The sequence below is a fragment of the Rhinopithecus roxellana genome, chromosome 12 (assembly GCF_007565055.1).
Source record: "Rhinopithecus roxellana isolate Shanxi Qingling chromosome 12, ASM756505v1, whole genome shotgun sequence".
In the NCBI taxonomy this organism is placed as follows: Eukaryota; Metazoa; Chordata; class Mammalia; order Primates; family Cercopithecidae; genus Rhinopithecus; species Rhinopithecus roxellana.
In genome coordinates, this window is record NC_044560.1 from 112,499,285 (window position 1) to 112,519,179 (window position 19,895).

A 19,895-nucleotide genomic window follows, 5' to 3' on the forward strand; every position below is an offset into this window, starting at 1 on the left:
ATCCCTTGGGCAACAGGTCTACCTGTATATTAGGGAACCCTCCTGCATATACGGTTTTAAAAAGACGCATATGCCAAATGGTGCAAAGTATTATTATGTAAAAATTTAAACAGTATTCATGAGGCTCCTGTTGAATCAGTCAACGTATTTTATGTTTTGACAAATGTCAGAGTCTGCAAAGAAGTTTCTCAGACCCTCCCCTAGCAGTGTATTGTGATGATGTTGCCAATAATACAGAATATTAATAATGATAGCAATAGCTCTTATGTTCTTATCGGTATGTTCCAGGCCCAGTGGTAAGCAATTCTTAGTTACTTCCCACCAAACAGGTGGCTTTGTCTCATTTATTTACTGGAATTTAAAGAGTCTGGCTCTCAAATGTTTTGGAGCATCCACTTTTCCTGGACAAGTTAAGCAGAGGGCTGGGTCCCACCCATCAGAGTAGCTGATTCAGTGGGTGAGGACTGAGAACTTGCATTTGTCACAAATTCCCAGGTAATGCTGATGTCATCTGAAAATTACTGATAGTGGAAATTTTAATATTATCATATTAAATAATTATCTTCATTTTCCTTAGGAATCTCCATCTCAAGGCTCAGAGAGATGAAATGCTGGCGCAGGGATACACAGGGAGGAAAGTTAAGGCGTGAGTCACCCGGTAGAGACATTAGAGAGTGGGTCATTGCCTCAGATAATTTCCACGGAAATCTGTGTACCTATCCTTTAAGAGGAGGTGAAGCCAATCCCTTTCTTGGGAACCTTGAGAAGCCGCATCACCGAGAACAGAGAGTGTGCTCCAGGTACCACCTGGATTCTGTCAAACTACATTACCCAGAAGGCAGTGCTACAAGGGACGGAAGCCGGCCCCAAGCCACAGACGGAAGGTGCAGAGGGGCGTTTCCCGTAGCGGCGTGGGCAGGACTTCCGGCGTCCAGTCTTCGGACGCCGTTAGGTTGAGGATGCTGTTGTTACGGACGCTACACCGGCCGCAACGCCAGACAGGGGCCACTTTTCGAGACCAAGTAGAGAGGAACAGTGAGGAGGATAGGACCCACTTACACGGTTTTATGTCAGCCGCGATCTCACCCCCACAAGTGTCTGCAAAACGCTTCCTGAAGCCTTGGCGCCAGCCCTGTGTCCCCACGGCGCGCAGAGGCGGCGCCGCGAACCTTGTGCGCATTTTATACGGCGGCGAGGACTGAGGTCCCTCGCAGCCCAGAGCCGGAGCCCGGGGTCGGCCGAGCCAGCAGGACTCGCCGACTCTCACGGCGTCACCCCACCCCCTGGGCCCATGGCGGCGCCGGCGTTGGTGAGTGGAGGGTTCCGCAGCCCGCGCGCGCTCGGGTCACCGCCCGCACCCATCCGCTGTAATACCTGGGATTCCGGGACTCTGCGCTTCTCCCTTTTGATACCCTAGGATATGGAGATCCCGGGAGAGGGTGAAGTGAGAGGGCAGGTCTAATCACTTCCTACCCAGGGTCCTGAATCCAGGACAGGAGTTGTAAGGAGAGGTGCCTGTTTCTGGCTCTCACCTTGAGCTGTCGCCTCGCTGCCCTCGGCCTCCATTCCCTCGGGTCTAAAATGCGAGTCTCAATAATTTTCTCTGTGGAGGCAACTGGAGCGGGTACGCTTGTGACGTGGTCCCCTTTCAGTGCTCCGAGAGCATCACTCTAGGTGCCGTCTTTGAAGAAGGACTTCCCAGGTCCTGCTGTTGTTTTAGGGAATCATTCCAGCGGAAGTCTGGCCCTACCAAAAGCTAGGAGAGGGAATGAGAGCCTCGAGGGCAAGAGGTGAGGCGGGAGCAGCATTTTTGGCAGGAGGCTAGAAGACAAGACGCTCATTGGATTTGTCTTTGTAGATGCCCTGTTTATTACAGATGAATCTGGCATGCCGCCTAACAGCAGTGAATCGTGCTCCTGTTTAACACATGCTCTTGTATTTAAAAAGCAAATCCAGTTCAATATTCATTAATGACAGTGTACGTGAATGTGTGTCTCTTGGAATGTGAGCACATAACAGGCCCCAAGTTACTCTCCAGCATGTCACACTGTTGACTCCTCATAACTCTGATCACCTTCAGGAGTTGTCTATTCATTTTTCCTCACCTGGCCTGTTCTCTAACCTCAATCTAACCTTGTTCCAGGGTCTCTTCAGAGAGAGCTTCCTTGGTTTCATCATGTAAAGTCTCTCCCAGTCTTTGTGGTCTTCTCACTCTTGTGTTGTTTTCTAGAGTCTTCTGACTTTATCTTGATTGTTTATTGCTGAGGATCTGTCCCCTAACCCCGGAATGTGAGCTTCTGTTTTCCATCCCTAGCCCCAAAACTGTTCTGTTCTGGGCCTGTACCACTTAGTCGATAAGTGATTAATGAATGAGATTCTACCCTCTGGGGCTCCCATCCTACTTAGATTTAATCTAACCTAACCCCACCCCACACCCCACCATGGCTGCAGAGTCACTGCCCAGTCCACCAGGACACTTCCCCTCCCATTCTTCTCTCCTGCACTTGCCAAGCTCATTGGACAATTTTCCCTGTCACATTGTCCCTAGATCTCTGCAAGCCTTCTCCTGGATGTGTGCTGCATTGATCTCTCCTAGGGTGCTACCGGAGCAAACAGGAAAAATACTAACAGCAACAAATAATAGCTGGTCTTCACTGAGCACACTGATAATGTGCTGAGAGGCAGTTTCTGCGTATTATCTTATTTAATGCCCTTCTTCTCAGAGTAAAATTCTTTCATTTTCCTTTCTTTACAGAAGAGGAACCGGAGACTCAGATTAACTACCCAAGGTTGCATAGGTCACAAGTAACAGAAACAATCCAGTATATCGAGCACAAAGGCCTACATTATTTATTTATTTATTTTTTGAAAGAGGGTCTAGCTCTGTTGCTCAGGCTGGAGTGCAGTGGCCCCATCACAGCTCACTAGCAATCCTCCCCATTAAGCCTCCCAAGTAGCTAGGATTATCGGTGTGTGCCACCACACCCAGCTAATTTTTTAATTTTTTGTAGAGACAGGGGCTCACTGTGTTGCCCAGGCTGGCCTTGAACTCCTGAACTCAAACAGTCCTCCCACTTTGGCCTCTCAAAGTACTTACTGGCATGAGTCAACATGCCCAGCCAAAAGCTTACATTTTTAACCAATATTTCACCCACAGTGGATTGGAGATCCCTTGGGGCGACAGCTAGTATACTTTGCAAGGGGAAGGTGCAGGCCTCTCTCTAGCAGGTGGGCATTGGAATGAAGGGGTCTTAGAGGAACCTTCCTGGCAAGGGGAACTGTATGGACAAAGGCAGAGGCATGAGGAGACGTAGAATGACACCAGGGCTTGTCACCTGCTGACATGTATTTTGTGTGATCATCTGATGGTCATCATGCCAACATCCCATTCTCACCCAGGACAGACAAGGTGCTTAAGGCAACTGCCCAGGTTCTTAGAGCCACAGCCTGCATTGCCCTTGGCCACTTGTGTTACCTGGTACCTAAGGGAAATGTGCTAATTGTGGCTCAGGAAGAAAAAGAACAGGTTAGTGCTCATTGTGGGATATTCCAGGGAGTCTGCAAGTCCCAGCTGCCTGAGGGCAGGGAAACCTTGTTTGAGCCCTCCTAAGCCCTAAGCAGTTGGCACCTCTTCAGGTACCTCTTCTATGAGGCAAAGAAAGGCTCTGCTCTTCCTTCCATATCTATGGAAATATTTTCAGGAGTGGCTGAAATTGTTATAATTGTAAAAATTATAGGAAATATTTTTAGCCCTTGTCACTGTGGATTCACTGTGGTAATGGAGGAGTACAGGGGTTACACCCATAGATCCTGGACCTGAGGGATGTGGGTTCAAATCCTGCTTCTGCTTATTAGACATGCACCTCTGAGTGACTTGACTCTGAGCCTCAGTTTGCTGACTGTGAAATGGAGATGATGATGGCATTTACATCATTGGCTATAGGATGATTACTGAAATTGACAAACACATTGTAACACATGCTGGGCACTGCAGTGTTTGCTTTATGAACATTTTCTCATTAATTCTCACAACAGTCTGTTGAAATGGGAACTATTAATGTATTGATGTGGAAACTGGGGCTCTAAGAAATTAAGAGACTTCTCCAAGGTCACACATCTGGCATGGGTTGGTTCAAGAGGCTGGATCTAAACTTCAGGAGCCTGATTCCAGACCTGGAGACATTTACTTGCTTGAACACAGCATGTAAAGCCCTCAGGTGCAGGCAAACAGTGCAGACCAGTGAGACTCAGCTACTGCTGCTGTGATTATTGTTTGAATTCTTATTTTTCCCCATTCTTCTAACATCCTAGGATGTTACTGTCTGCTCTTCACAGTCATATGGGATTATCATTGTCTTGTATCATTTTCCAGTGGTTTCCAACATAGGAGGCTTTTCTCTCCCACATCTTTGTATTCTGTCAGCGGCACCATCTTCCTCCACAGAGTTCAGTGGAGGAGTTGCTCAGTGATTCAGGGCCTCTGGACCCTTTGCCAGTAACGAAGAAATGGGCTGTAATTTCACCTAATAGCTCCACAGCCACCTGTCACCTCTGTTTGACTTCCCAGGCATTAGTATCATTTGAAGATGTGGTTGTGACCTTCACTGGAGAGGAATGGGGGCACCTGGACCTGGCCCAGAGGACCCTGTACCAGGAGGTGATGCTGGAGACCTGCAGGCTCCTGGTCTCACTGGGTAAGACCTCATTACCCTCCCATGTTGGGGACCCACAGCCTCTTTGACTCCACCCTTTCTAGGCATGGCTGGTCCGGAAGCCTCAGGACCCACCCTTTCCTGATCCCTGCAGCCTCAGCACGTTGTGGTCTGACCTCCTCTTGCTGGGTTTCCTTTCGTGTCCATCAAAGATTGTTGTGTAAGGAACATAGTCCTCCTCAACACTTTCATCCCACTGTCTAGCACAGCTGGCCTCAGTCTGATGTCCTTATCCTAGACTGCCGCAAGAGGTAATTGGCCCAGCTTGGTTAAGTCAAATGTCCTCACAGCCCAGTTAGCAGGACCTGTGGATAATGGGAGGTTCTGCAAGCAGCGGGTGATTGACACAGGTACTAAGGAGGTGCTTGTTTTCAGTGCTGCTGGTATCTTTCTCAGCAACACAGTCTCAGCTGAAAAGTCTATTTGGCCCCTGGCACCTGCACAGTTAACCCTTATTTCCTAAGGCCTGTGCCTTGCTCCTCTGCTGCTACAGATGATTATGTAAAGGGGGCATAGACACATTCTCAAATGGCATGGGTGTGTGCTGTCTGAGAAAGCTGTTCTTTTTTTCTTTTCTCTTTCCTGTCTCTTGAATGTTGAGTGTTGGCTTAGGGGTGAATCTTTAACATTCCCATAGCTGTTAGTGAATTTCTTCCTCAGTAGAAAGAGTAGCCTCAAACTCCCAGCCTCGAGCAGGCAGCAGGAACTTGCTGGGACCTGATACCATTTTGATTTTGCCATTTTTATAGTAACCTGTCACAGCAAGTTAACTAATACCCGTAAAGTGCTTAGAATAGAGCTGGAAACAAAATAAGTGTTCCACATGTGTTTGCTACATTTAACAAATTAATAAATACCAAATGCTCTCCCACCTAAACCTTTAATGGCCAGTTTGCCCAGAAGTTGGTCTGAGTAGAAATTAATGGAGGCCCAAGGTCTCGCTTCATCCAGATGTTCAAATGGTTACCGTCGACAGGACTCTCCCAGCCCTGCGTCCCTGCAAGGGATGAGTCATTAATGAAGTAAATGTGGTGTTATTTTATGACAACTGTGATTAGCTGTGAAAAGGAGATGTATGGGAAGAGCATTACAGGAGGAGGGACCAACATGAGCAGCATCCCTGTGGGAGCAGGTGCTTGATTCCTTAACAGATGAAGGGAGGCCTGATTCCTCTTTAACACTGCTCATCACCCAGCTCAGTGCCAGGCATATGGCAGAACGTTTGCTGAGTGTGCATGTGGCATGTAAGTGTGCGTAATCCTATGGTGAACATTTGCTAAGTGACAGCTGGATGCATGCCAGGACAAGATTTTCCAGTTGATGCTTCTGGGTCCTGGTGCCTCAGTCACTGACTTCTCTCCAGAGTCTTCTGTCTTTTAGCCTTCCCAGTTGGCAAAATGTGTGTGGCTGCATGTGGAAGACCACCTCCTGCCAGTTTCACCCTGAAAATAATTTATTACTTCACCTAATGAAAAGCCCTGAGGTGCTGCTGGCTCCTGGCTTGGTCGATGCCAATCCATGCTAACCCAGTTCTCTATCTGCTTTCTCTCCTCAGCCTAGGGCCCTGGCCAGTACCCTTGTGGGGCAGTAGGCCTCCATGTTCCGCTTCAGTCACTGGCCTGCCTTACACAACTGAGTATCAATAGATGCCATTCATCAGGCGATGTAGTCCTGTGTTTTTCAACCATCATGGGCACCAAAATCACCTGGGGAGCTTTAAAAACTACCAGTGCTCAGTCCTTCTGCTCAGAGAGTTGGTTTAATTTGTTCTGTTTTTGGAACTGGGTGTTGCTAGGTAGTTTTGATGCACAGGGTGGTTGAATCCTACTGACTTAGGTTAGTTAGGAAATAGTTTTGGTGAAGCAGGGGAGGTCCCCTTCTGGGGTTTCGTTGCAGTATGTTAAATGTATATTCTCCTTTCCACCTCAGACTTTTCTTTTTGTCTTTACCTATATACCATACTCCATTTGTTTCTCCATGCACAGGGCATCCTGTTCCCAAACCAGAGCTGATCTACCTACTGGAACATGGACAGGACCTGTGGACAGTGAAGAGAGGCCTCTCCCAAAGCACTTGTGCAGGTTGGTGACTTTGAGAGTCTGGCAGCGAGTATCAGGGCAGCCTGCAGACCACCCAGGCATCACTGTGTCTGAAATGCCATGGGCAGCTATTTTGTGGTCTTGAGCAGTCATGGAGCCCTTGACCCCATGGTCTGCCATCTTCCCACTCCGTCACACACTCTTCACCTTTATTCAGGTTGGAATATGCTCAATACGAGACAGATTCTAGGCTTTAATGATTTGCCACTCACTAGCCTCATGACTCTGGAGAAGTTGTGTGATGTCACTGTGCCTTTGGTATATAAGTTAGGCTGAATTAATTACCTTCTCTGAAAAATAAACTCCAAAATCCTGGTGACTCAACAGATTTAGCTTAGCTTAGTTTTGTTTTTTCATCCATGCCATAGTCCAGTGTGGGTCAGTGGGAAAGCTGTGCACCTGTATTTATTTAGGGATCACATGCATTCTGTTGTCAATATGCAGCTTTAAGGTTGCCCCGGCCAAGAGGAATGGGAGAGGTGGGCAGTAGTCACTTCCATTTGCACACACACATCACTTCCATTCACATTTCATTGACAAGAACTGGGTATTAGGATACATGTTGTATCAGGCTGGGAAATGTGGTTTAGCTTTCTTATGCCCAAGGAGAAGAGCCCATGGGTATAGTGAACATACACTTATCTGATAAACTTAGCCTACATTTGAAAGATAGTGATGATAGTTTCTGCATGACTGGGTTGTTTGGGAATGTGATTCCATAACAGGAAACTGCCTAGCACACTGCCTGACCCAGAGTGGCTCAACAGAAGTTACCTGTTAGTAATATTCATGTAGTGTTAGTCATAAGGAATAGTGATAGCTCGGATGTTCTTCCGCATTCAGAAGACAGTCCTTTCTTTTCCTGCAGATTACTATTTCAAACTACACTCTGCATCCCACCATTTTTCACCTTCTCCAGCCCGTCATTTTTTGATCCATCCATCCATCCATCCTTTCATTTGTGTATCAGATACCCAGAAGCACTCCCTAGCCCTACTGTTTTCTGGCCCTCCTGTCTTCTAAAACCTCAAGGTGATGATTGCCTTTGTCAGTCCCACATCTGGGCTGCCAAAGGGAGTTGGAGCCATCAAGCAGCTGGATTTGTGACACTGCAGATTCACCATCTCGCCCCTCTAGTGCCCTTCTTGCCTGCTCAGCCAGCTTTCACCCCTCTCCCCAGTTCCACATCTTCACTTGAATTGTCTCAGAGGCACCTCATACTCATCATGCTTCAAAAGGACCTCATGACCTCCCCACTTTCAGCTAATGCCCCTTTCAATGAGTAGAGAAGGCTAAAAACAAACGTGGACAACTCCTCAATACCTCCATCTCCGTCATACCCAATATCCAGCCATCCCTGAACCTTGACCGCTTTACATCATCCGTGTCTCCTGAATCCCTCACCTTCACCAGTTCCATCAGCTCCAGCATTAGTACTCCAGGCCAAGTGATTATCTCTCTCCTGCATAATGCCACCATATTCCTCACTGTTTTCCCCACATGTGCTCTGTGCCTCTGGTCAGCCCTGTGTGCTATATCTGCATCCACTCACATATTCTGTGTATCACCGCCTCCCTTACCACTGATGTCAGAGCATCTGACCTACTTTATGAATAAAGCCTGCACACTTGATTTTCTTGCTTTTGACACTTACTGATTCACGTGCATCTGACTCATCCTGCAACTTCCTTCTCACTTCTGTGGAAGAGTTCTCATCCTAGCCATGGCTAATTTCTCCAGCAGAATCTAGATTACACTTTCTGCCTTCTCAGGTGTATTAGCCGTCTACTGCTATTCATATGTAACAATATTACCACAAACCCTGCAGCTGGAAACATCACTCATTTATTATCTCCCACCTGTGGATTGGGAGTCCGGGCACAGCTTAACTGGGTCCTCTCAGGACTGTCATAGGCAGCTCATAGCTCATCACAGTCAGCTCACTTCTTCAAATCAAGCCACTATGTGAGACTCCAGCAAAACTGATGCTCCAGTCTTATAAAATTACATATATTTTATCATATACATTCCATCATCTTTGCCATATTCTATTCTTTAGAAGCAAATCGAGGTCCTGCCAGCATTCTTACAGGGGGACTACAAAAGGGTGTGAACACCATGACTTGGGGATCATGAGAAGCCATACATGAATCTCTCTGCTGCATCAGGGAACATGCTTCTTCACTTATTTCCTACCTCTTCTATATTTTCATCCCTTCTGTACTCAACATTTTAAAAAATGATGATGTTTCTGATACCTGGGGGAAACTTTTTTTTTTAATGCTCTTACGTCTCCAGCAGCATCTAAATATTGCTGACTCTATTTCACCTGAACAGCCAAGCTTGTTGGAGGAGTCTTCTCATTCTTTGAAGAGACATCTACACAAGACCTTCCTTTATTTTTTCCCTTATTTTTGTACTGAGGTGCAATTTATACATAATAAGTGTACAAATCATAAAGTTTCATTTCTATAAAATTTTATATATGTACAAGTCAGAGAAACCACCTCACAGTTCAAGAAATACAGTGTTTTCAGCACTTAACAGGCTCCTTGTGCTCATTCTTTGTCAGTATCCCCTTCTACAAAAGTAGCCCGTGTTTACACTCTATCACCATACATTAGTTTTGAAGGCATATATGTAGAATCTCCCAGTATATACTCTGTCCTGACTTCCTTCAATAATCTTTATGACTCAGATTCATTCATGTGGTTGCATATAGTTGGAGTTAGTTCATTACCATCATTGAATGAATAGACTACATATACCCATTTTCCTATTGATGGACATTTGACTTGGTCTCCATTTTTGGAATATTATGAAGACTACTCTTACGAATATTCTTGATTTTATTTTTTGTTGGATATAAACCCATATTTCTGTGGGGAATATACATACAAGTAGACTGGCCAGATCAAGTGTGGGCATAGGATTAGCTTTAATCGAAACCACCAGTTTCAGAGTAACTCACCATTTCACATTTCCACCAGCCCTGTATGAGAGCCTTCATTGTTCCACATACCCTGAGCAGTTGGTGTCTTTCCCTTTACTCCTTGATGCCTGGCAGTGGTGTTGCTCAGCACCACAGCACTTAATGTGTTCTTACCCAGGTCACTGTTGCCATCCTGATTGCTAAATTCAACTATAATAATGATAATAGACAGTGGTCTACAGTTTACCAAACATTTACCCTTTGTCACGCAAATGAACTTTTGTTTGGTTTTTGGTTTTTTTTTGAGACAGGGTCTCACTCTGTCGCCTAGGCTAGTGTGCAGTGGCACAATCTCAGCTCATTGCAGCCTCTGCCTCCTGGGTTCAAGTGATTCTTGTGCCTCAGCCTCCTAACTGCGATTACAGGCATACACCACCACACCTGGCTGATTTTTTTGTATTTTAGGTAGAGATGGGGTTTTGCTATGTTGGCCAGGCTGGTAATTCCTGGCCTCAAGTGATCTTCCTGCCTCAGCCTCCCAAAGCACTGGGATTACAGGTGTGAGCCCCCACACCCAGCCACAAACGAATGTTTTATATGCTTTTTCTCCTAATAGCTTGTAGGCAGGAACTGAGAGCATCCCAGTTTTTCAGATGAGGAAAGTGAGTCTTAGAAAAGTGTGTTAGTCTGCTCTGGCTGCTGTAATAAAATGCTATAGACTGCATGGCTTATATAGCAGAAATGTATTTTCTCTCAGTCTAGAGGCTGCAAGTCTAAGGGCAAGGTACCAGCATAGTTGGGTTCTGATAAGGTTTGTCTTCCCAGCTTGCAGACGGCTGTCTTCTCACTTTGTGCTCACATGGCCTTCCCTCAGTGCCTTCACACACAGTGGAAGCTCTCTAGTGTCTCTTCTTACAAGAGGTTTACCATGTTGGCCAGGCTGGTCTTGAACTCCCAACCTTCAGTGATCCGCCTGTCTTGGCCTTCCAAAGTGCTGGGATTACAGGCATGAGCCACCACACCTGGCCCCCCCTCTGACTTTCATAATTGTCCCTAGGTGTGCAGAATTAGAAAAATGGTAAATAGTGATTTATGACACATTGTCGTCATTAGTCAATGCGTGTCCTGGTTTTTTGTTTTATTTTCTTTCATTGCATTTTATTAATATATTTATTCATCCTCCTTTAAAAAGATCGTAATGAACACCTACAAATTTTTGCCAAGTACAAGAACATTACCTGCTTCCTGCATCTGTTGATGTGTTTCTTTCCTTTCCCATTCCTGTGCTGCCTCCCTTGCATACATGGCCAATTTAAGATTTGTTATTCCATTGCTTATTCTGTAGGAAGATTCAGGGTTTTCCCATAAATATAGGCTATTCAGATATTCTGTTTTTGCTTGTCAGTTTTGGTAATTTGAGTGATTTAAAATATTTGCCCACTTTGTCTTCCCATTACTTTTTAAGATTGTTTCATCTCAAAATGGTACATTTTGTATTTTATCACAATAAAAGTCAGAAAAATAAATTTAACATATCTATATATCTTTTTATAATGCCATTTAAAACTGATAAACCTTCTAAAAAAATAAAAGGTTGTTACATTGTATTCTTGTGTGTGTGTATTTTGCTTTTTTTGAACATTATAAAAAGTGTATTGTGGTTTATATTGTCTTCTAGGGTTTTCACTCGTATTCAACAGTAAGTTACTAACATTCATGATGCATATAGCTGTGGTTCACTCATTTTTTTCCTGCTATAGTCAATTGCATGAATATAACACAATGTATTCATTTTCAGGGAGAGCTTAAAAATGTTTGCTTACTGGTTTTTGTTCTCACAAACAATGCTGCCATAAATTCATATATGTGTCCTCAGACACATCTATAGGAGTTTCTCTTAGTAAAGTTCCTTGGACTGGCATTTCTGGATTATAAGATAAGCAAAAGAAGAATTTTACTAGATAATGCTCTGTTGTTTCCTAAAACGGTTGTACCCATTTCACTTCCCTTGCCGTATCTGAACGATTTCATAGAACAACATACTCTTCAATAGTTGATGTTGTCAGGTCCTTTAGTTTTTTCAACCTAGTGAGTATAAAATGGGGCATCTTATTGTGGTCCTAATTTGTTTTTCCCCCATTACCAAGAAAGGTGAACACATGTTGATTGGTCAATGTATATCTTCTGTGGAATATCAGTGCATAATATGTTCATTTTTCATTTTGGGGTAGAGTGAAGTTCCCAACCGTAAGTGTGAGTTTATTTCTCCTTTCAACTCAGTTTTTGGTTCATGTATTTTGAGGCTCTGGTGTTTGGTGCATACAGATTTAAGATGATTTTTTCTTCCTGGTTCCATGGTCTTCTCTTTATCTTGTGATGCCACTCTTTGCCTCATTTTCTTAGGTCTTTGCTATCTGATACTAATGTTACCTTTTTTGTTTGTTTGCTTTTTTGTTTATTATATTTACTCTAGTCAAATTACTCTTCATTTATGATTAATGCTTTTATATCTTGTTGTAGAAATCTTTCTCAAAAGATATTCATTTTTATTTTGTGTTTAATGTTCAGCTTCTGACAGTTGGATCTTAATCACTCTGGAGGTAATTCTGTATGTGGTGTGAGGTAGGAATATTATTTCATTTTTCTCCATGTGGCAAATAATTTTTCTAAATCCATTTATTGAATGGTTCCTCCTTTTCCCAATGGTCTTCTCTGCTGCTTCTATCATATATCAAAGTTACATATATACATTTCTGAGTTCTCTATTTCATTTTTCCCTTTCACTGTTTGTCTTATATCTATGCCTAACCACACTGCCTGAATGCATATAGTTTCATCATAATACTAATTCCTCATAGGATAAGTCCCCTGCTTTATTCTTCAGAGTTATCCTAGTCTCTGTAGTAGCTGACTGGTCTCTATCCACAGTCAGCTTGTCAATATCTATGAAAAACCCTATTGAGATTTTATCTGATGTTATATTGAATTTAGAAGTGAATTTAGGGAGAACTGACAACTTTATATTGATTAATCTCTTTTCATATAGATCTTTAGTGTGTTAAGTTTTATAATTTTCTTCATGTAGATCTTAGCTATTTTCTGCATGTTCATTTAGTCTTTATTCAGACATTGTGGACTCATTATGTTCATCCAGATGCTTCTCACCCTCCTCACTTTTACAGGCAAGAATCCTGAGAATATGTTTCTTCTCTGTCTCTGCCTGCCTTTCCATCCTCATCTCCATCATCTCATTCCATTTACATTACTCAGCAATCAGCATTCTCTCAAGACTTTCAACCCTTGTACATTCTGTTTTCATCTGCCAAAGTTTCCCTCCTAATTCCTCTATCTGGGAACTCCTACTCTTCTTTTTAAAGAAAGCTCACATAGCACCTTTTCTTGGTGCTGTGATCCAAGACATCCTCTGATCCCTCTCTGTCTCTCTTCTGGGCCATGTTAAGTGTACCTTCCCTGCATTGTCATAGCGCCATGAGACTGCCTCTGTCAGAGCACATTCATCACACACATTGTAATTATTAGTCTACCCACTCTCCCTCATTTGGGAGAGTGAGGAGCTGTCTCCATTCCAGATTCTCTGTCCTCTGCCCTTGCTTTTCCTTTGGGTTTCCTTTTAAAGATCTCAAGAGTCCAAGAATTAGGAAAGAATTTGCAAGCCTGGTTTTGAGAGATGTAAAAATGCAGTAGGCGGCCAGGTGCGGTGGCTCACGCCTGTAATCCCAGCACTTTGGGAGGCCGAGGTGGGCGGATCACGAGGTCGGGAGATCGAGACCATCCTGGCTAACATGGTGAAACCCCGTCTCTACTACAAATACAAAAACATTAGCTCGGTGTGGTGGCGGCGCCTGTAGTCCCAGCTACTCTGGAGGCTGAGGCAGGAGAATGGTGTGAACCCGTGAGGCAGAGCTTGCAGTGAGCCAAGATCGTGCCACAGCACTCGAGCCTGAGTGACAGAACAAGACTCAAAAAAAAAAAAAAATGCAGTAGACATCAGAGACACTGTTGTTACCTTCATTCTTCTGCTAAAGTGGTGATTTTGTTTGTTCTATGTTGACATCACTAATGTTGATTTTTTTATATTGGATTTCCTTCAGGTGAAAAAGCAAAACCCAAGACTACAGAGCCTACTGTTTCTCAACTGGCCTTCTCTGAGGAATCCTCTTTCCAGGAACTTCTGGCACAGAGATCCTCAAGAGATTCCAGGTTTGGGCAAGCTAGAGATGAGGAAAAGCTAATAGAAATTCAGGAAGGGAACTTGAGGACAGGAACAAACCCGCACAAAGAGATATGCCCTGAAAAGTTGAGCTATAAACATGATGATTTGGAGCCAGATGATAGTCTGGGCTTAAGGGTTTTACAGGAACGAGTCACTCCACAAGATGCTCTCCATGAACATGACTCTCAACGACCAGGAAAAGACCCCATAATTGATGCAAGGAATAACCCTTACACATGCATGGAATGTGGGAAAGGCTTTAGCAAGAAGTGGGCCCTTGTTCGGCATCAACAGATTCATGCTGGAGTGAAGCCCTATGAGTGCAATGAGTGTGGGAAAGCCTGTCGTTATATGGCTGATGTCATTCGACATATGAGGCTTCATACTGGGGAAAAGCCATATGAGTGTATTGAGTGTGGGAAAGCCTTCAAACGCAGGTTTCACCTCACAGAGCACCAGCGTATTCACACTGGAGATAAGCCCTATGAGTGCAAAGAATGTGACAAAGCATTCACCCACCGCTCTTCTTTTATCCAGCATAATATGACTCACACTCGAGAAAAACCCTTTTTATGCAAAGAATGTGGGAAAGCTTTTTACTACAGCTCCTCATTTGCTCAACACATGAGGATTCATACTAGAAAGAAACTCTATGAGTGCAGTGAATGTGGAAAGGCCTTCACGCACCGCTCCACATTTATCCAGCACAATATGACCCACACGGGAGAAAAACCATTTTTATGTAAAGAATGTGGAAAAGCCTTTTGCCTCAACTCATCCTTTACTCAGCACATGAGGATTCACACTGGAGAGAAACCCTATGAGTGCGGTGAATGTGGAAAGGCCTTTACTCATCGCTCCACTTTCATCCGACATAAGAGGACCCACACCGGAGAGAAGCCCTTTGAGTGCAAAGAATGTGGGAAGGCCTTTTGTGACAGCTCTTCCTTAATTCAACACATGAGGATTCACACTGGTGAGAAGCCTTATGAGTGCAGTAAATGTGGAAAGGCCTTTACACACCACTCTGTTTTTATTCGACACAACAGGACCCACAGTGGACAAAAAACCTTGGAGTGCAAAGAATGTGCAAAAGCCTTTTACTATAGCTCTTCCTTCACTCGACACATGAGGATTCACACTGGAGAGAAGCCCTATGTTTGTAGAGAATGTGGGAAGGCTTTTACCCAGCCTGCAAATTTTGTTCGGCATAATAGGATCCACACTGGAGAAAAACCCTTTGAATGCAAAGAATGTGAGAAAGCCTTCTGTGACAACTTTGCTTTAACTCAGCACATGAGAACTCACACTGGAGAGAAACCCTTTGAATGCAATGAGTGTGGAAAGACCTTCAGCCACAGTTCATCGTTCACTCACCATCGAAAGATTCATACCAGAGTTTAAAAGATACAGGAAGGACTTTTACAAGTGTGTTCGCCTTTAGTGAACTCAGTGGTGACATACCTTTCCTTTTGAATATAACTATTGAGGGAAATCTTGTGGCCAGAGAAATGTCTTAGTATCTGAGAATTTATACTAACAAGAAACAAAATTGTCCCTGTGAAATCTTTTTGTGGCAGGTAATCACTTATCATTCAAAGAATTATATTAAAGATTGACCCAGTTTAGAGCCTTACAGTGTACCTGAGAATAATCGAGAGGAGAGACCTGGTGGTTAACATGCATTTAGGTAAAATGTCAGCAACAACTTTCCTCTTATTAATACTATAAATCCATCTCAAGCATATTTTAAAATAATGAGAGATGGAGGAAACAATCTAGAAGAGAAAAGAAAAAGACGTGCATAACTTGTTTTCAATTTCCCTGTTTATGACAGTTTGTCATTTGGCGGGTTGGGGGATGGAACAGGGAATAAGACATTGAAAAAGTCTCATCCCCTTTGTATGTCTTACATACATATATCTCTAAGGAGAATTGGACCATTGAGGGCAGCTCTGCCAACATTTATTAGAAATATTCATTGTTCCAAAACTGTCATCTCTACCCTTGAGGGAGTGTAAGTCTTTGTGAGAAATATAAAGGCTTGAGTCATGAAATACGTAACACATGTGCACATGTACACACATTCATATATATATATATGCAGTGAATTGTTACTCGTGGTAGTTAGGTTCTGTGAATTTTCTGTGCACACTGAATTAGTGAATGCTGAATGATTGTTGCTAGGGGAAATACAGGGTTAGCTTCTATGAGCCTTGGATCCAAATATTTTTATCAACCAGTCAACATATAACTTTCTTCTATGGGTGTTTGTCTGTTTAAAGACACCTTATCAGTGTTTCTTGAATAATTATAATTACTACTCTTTATAATAAAAATATTTTAATTATAGCATGTTTGTGTAATGTACTCAGTATATTATTATACTGCTTTACCTCTTATGTACACACAGTACACATATACAGTATTCATATACAATAAACACAGTAAACTGTACAGTACTCATACAGTAAATGGTACTGTGAACACCTATACGATACAGTACAGTCATGCCAATAAAGATAGTCCTGGGGGAAAAACATTAAAGATTAAAAAAAAGATTAAAATTGTACTTTTGATGGAGCTGCAAGATGGGACAGCACACTGTATGGTTAAACTTCTTGACTTTGACTTACCCCCAGAAAACTAAGGAAGAGGTTGATGCAACTTACTCTGCAGAAGAGGAAGGCGTTTCTGAGGGTGCCATATCAACATCTGGCAATTTTACTTCAGGAGTTTGACTTTTACCACTTGTTGACAGCATCAGCAGTTTTCCCTCCTGAACTGGCATGAAAAATTGCATCAGCCTTGTCTGGCTTTTCGCCTAAAGTGTTTTTATCTTTTTTTGAGACAGGGTCTCACTCTGTTGCCCAGGCTAGAGTGCAGTGGAGTGATCACAGCTGACTGCAGCCTTGCCTCCTGGGCTGAAGCAATCCTCCCACCTGAGCTTCCCGAGTAGCTGGGATCACAGGTATGTACCATAATGCCCAGCTCATTTGTTTTTTGTAGAGGTGGGGTCTCACTATATTGCACAGGGTGGTCTCAAACTCCTGGACTCAAGTGATCCTCCTTCCTCAGCCTCCAAAGTGTTGGGATTACAGGCATGAACCACTGTGCCCAGCCCCACCTGAGTGTCCCAGTATAAAGGAGTGCAGTGGAGGTTAGGGGCTGAAATTTGAGGCTACATTCGAGTATAGGGTCATAGTCTTCCATGTAATTGAAAATGTTTCCAAGGCAGGATTTCAGTTTGATATTTTTGCTGCTGTGAGGACAATTCTTGGAATCTTAGGCTGACCTTCATCACAACCTTTAATCATCACTGACTTTGATGCCTCAATAACATTGCTTACAGTGACTGGCTTCCAGTAGTCCAAAATCGTGGTTTCCTTGTTGGTGTTGAGAGCCTCACAAGCCTTGCTATAAAGGTGCTTCATGTTGTGCACCTTGAAAGCTTTTAAGTATGCTCTAATTGAAGGGTTGTATGACAGATGTGTTTGTGGCCATAAAAAGAATATCTAGGTAGCAGTGGGAATTTTCAGGTTCTTTATGGCAATGAACTGGAGCATTATTTCAAATTAACTAAACTTCGAAGGCAAAGTTTTTGCCTTGGAGATAGCATTCAACTTCTTGGATGAAGCAGTTGTAAAGCCAATCCCAGAATATTTCTGAAGTCACCCATGCTTTTCTTTCCACCTACAGTGGACTGGAATATGGCTCAGGTTTTTCTCTTTAAGATCCTATGGATTTGGGGTTCTGTACACCATTAGTGGTTTGCACTTATAGTTACAATTGGTACTGATGCACAGTAGCAAGGTTGCAGGATCTTTGAATGATTTAAAGTAAGGGACTTTGGAGGCCATTTGTGCTATATAGATTCATTGCCTTCTAAAACAAGCCACTCTCAGCAGTGTTGAAACCTGCCTTTTCTCATAACCCTTTTCCTGGATAACATTTAGTGGGTATTATTTAAATTCTTCTACAGCTCTCAGAAGAATTTGCCTGCAAGTTTAGTACCTTTTATGTTGTGCCTTTTGAAATGTGTGAGTAGCCAGCACTAGCTGAGCAGGGTTAGCATTTTCCTTACTTAGGTGTCATGACCATAAATTTCTTTGGCTTTAAGCGTCACAATAATGCTGTCCTCTATTTTTTATTGGTCATCATCTGATTCACCCATAAATTTAGCCTTTTTTTCATGTTTTCTATAACTTCATCATGCATTATAGATGTTCCTTTTTATAATTCTAGGAGCTGCCTCATGTACAGACAGGTGAATTTCCTCCTATTTCTGGTTGTATTGTGTTGTTGATTTGTAAACATTGAACTCTCAGACAACAGCGTATAACTCTCAGACAACAGCGTATAACTCTCAGACAACAGCGTATAAAAAAGAATGAATCTTTTTTTTTTTTTGAAACAAGAGTTTCACTCTTCTTGCCCAGGCTGAATGCAACAGTGTGATCTTGGCTCACTGCAACCTCTGCCTCCCAGTTTCAAGCGATTCTGCTGCCTCAGCCTCCCAAGTAACTGGGATTACGGGCTCCTGTGACTGCACCTGGCTAATTTTTGTATTTTTAGTAGACACAGGGTTTCACCACGTGGTTGGTCTCAAACTCCTGACCTCAAGTGATCCACCCACCTCAGCCTCCCAAAGTGCTGGGATTACAGGCGTGAGCCATTGTGCACTACATGACTGAAAATGACACTATATTATGAATGCCAAAACAAGAAAGTAAGCATCACCTTTGACCTCAGCTGGTGACATGCAGGCTTGATGAATCATTTTTTTCATCACTCTGCACATGTCTGTAAATGACTGCAAAAATGCAAAAACCTCAAAGTATTGATTTGAGAGTTATAACAAAATTTCAGTAGGTGAATTCTCAAATATAGAATTCACATTCATATATACAGACAGCAGTTTAGTTTTGTACTCATTGGAAAGAGCTGAAGACCTCATCCTCCCTCACAGTGACCACCTATGCTGTAGCTGTGGCTGTACCAATCTTGAGCCTGGTGGCTAAGAGCCTAGATGATAGACTGTGATTTCAGATCATTTGGTGTTTTCATGACCCATTGGGTGACCTTGGTCATGCACTTCTCCGTGGAGCGGTGTTACTCTCTGTAAGAGAAGGAAGGTGGACATTAAACACATGGGAAAATGAACGTACAGTATGTTAGGTGATATGCAGACCCAGGAAGCATGCAGGAGCACAGAAGAAAGAACCACATATCCAAAACCTCAAGGGTGGCAAGAGCTTGAGGATACAGCTCGATGGTAGTGTGGCTTGACAGGGAGAATAGAAATTAATGATGGAGTGGAGTAGTAGGCCATATGCACAGACAGGGCACCATGAAATTTTGATTTAATTCTAATTGTTATGTGAAGTCATGGGACAATTTTAGCAGATACATAAAATATTTTTTTTTCCTTTTTTCTAAAAATTTAACAGTTGTATGTTTTACACTTGGGTCAGAATTTCTCAACCTTCTAAAGCTGAGGTCATTCATTTGAGACCTTTCATTCTTTTTCTAATATAGGCCTTTAATGCTATACATTTCACTCCAAATATGGTTTAGTAGCATTCCGTAAATTCTGACATAATTTTCAATCAGTTCTAATAATTTTTAATTTCCCTTTTGATTTCTTCTTTGATCTATGAAGTTTGATTATGGTCTGAGAACATACATTGCATGACTTGAACCCTTTTCTATTTATTGAGGTTTGTTTTATGATCCAGAATGTGGTCTATCTTGGAAGAATGTTTACACATTATTACTGAAAATAATGTGCATTCTGATCTTGTTGGGTGGAGTGTTCTATAAATGTCAAGTAAGTCAATATGGTTGAGAGTGTTGCTCATGTCTTCTGAGTCCTGATTTTCTACTTGTTCTGTCACTTATGTAGAGAATGGTGTTTT

At 43.0% G+C, this 19,895-nt stretch overlaps 1 protein-coding gene across 1 annotated transcript; it reads left to right on the top strand.

Moving 5' to 3' along the window:
* The first annotated feature begins 925 nt into the window (after nucleotides 1-925).
* Nucleotides 926-16,329, top strand: ZNF599 (zinc finger protein 599). Its single transcript, XM_010369364.2, has 4 exons — nucleotides 926-1,309; nucleotides 4,568-4,694; nucleotides 6,698-6,793; nucleotides 13,856-16,329. The coding sequence occupies exons 1-4, from the start codon at nucleotides 1,292-1,294 to the stop codon at nucleotides 15,379-15,381; spliced, it is 1,767 nt and encodes a 588-aa protein (XP_010367666.1). The 5' UTR covers nucleotides 926-1,291; the 3' UTR covers nucleotides 15,382-16,329.
* The last annotated feature ends 3,566 nt before the right edge of the window (nucleotides 16,330-19,895 follow it).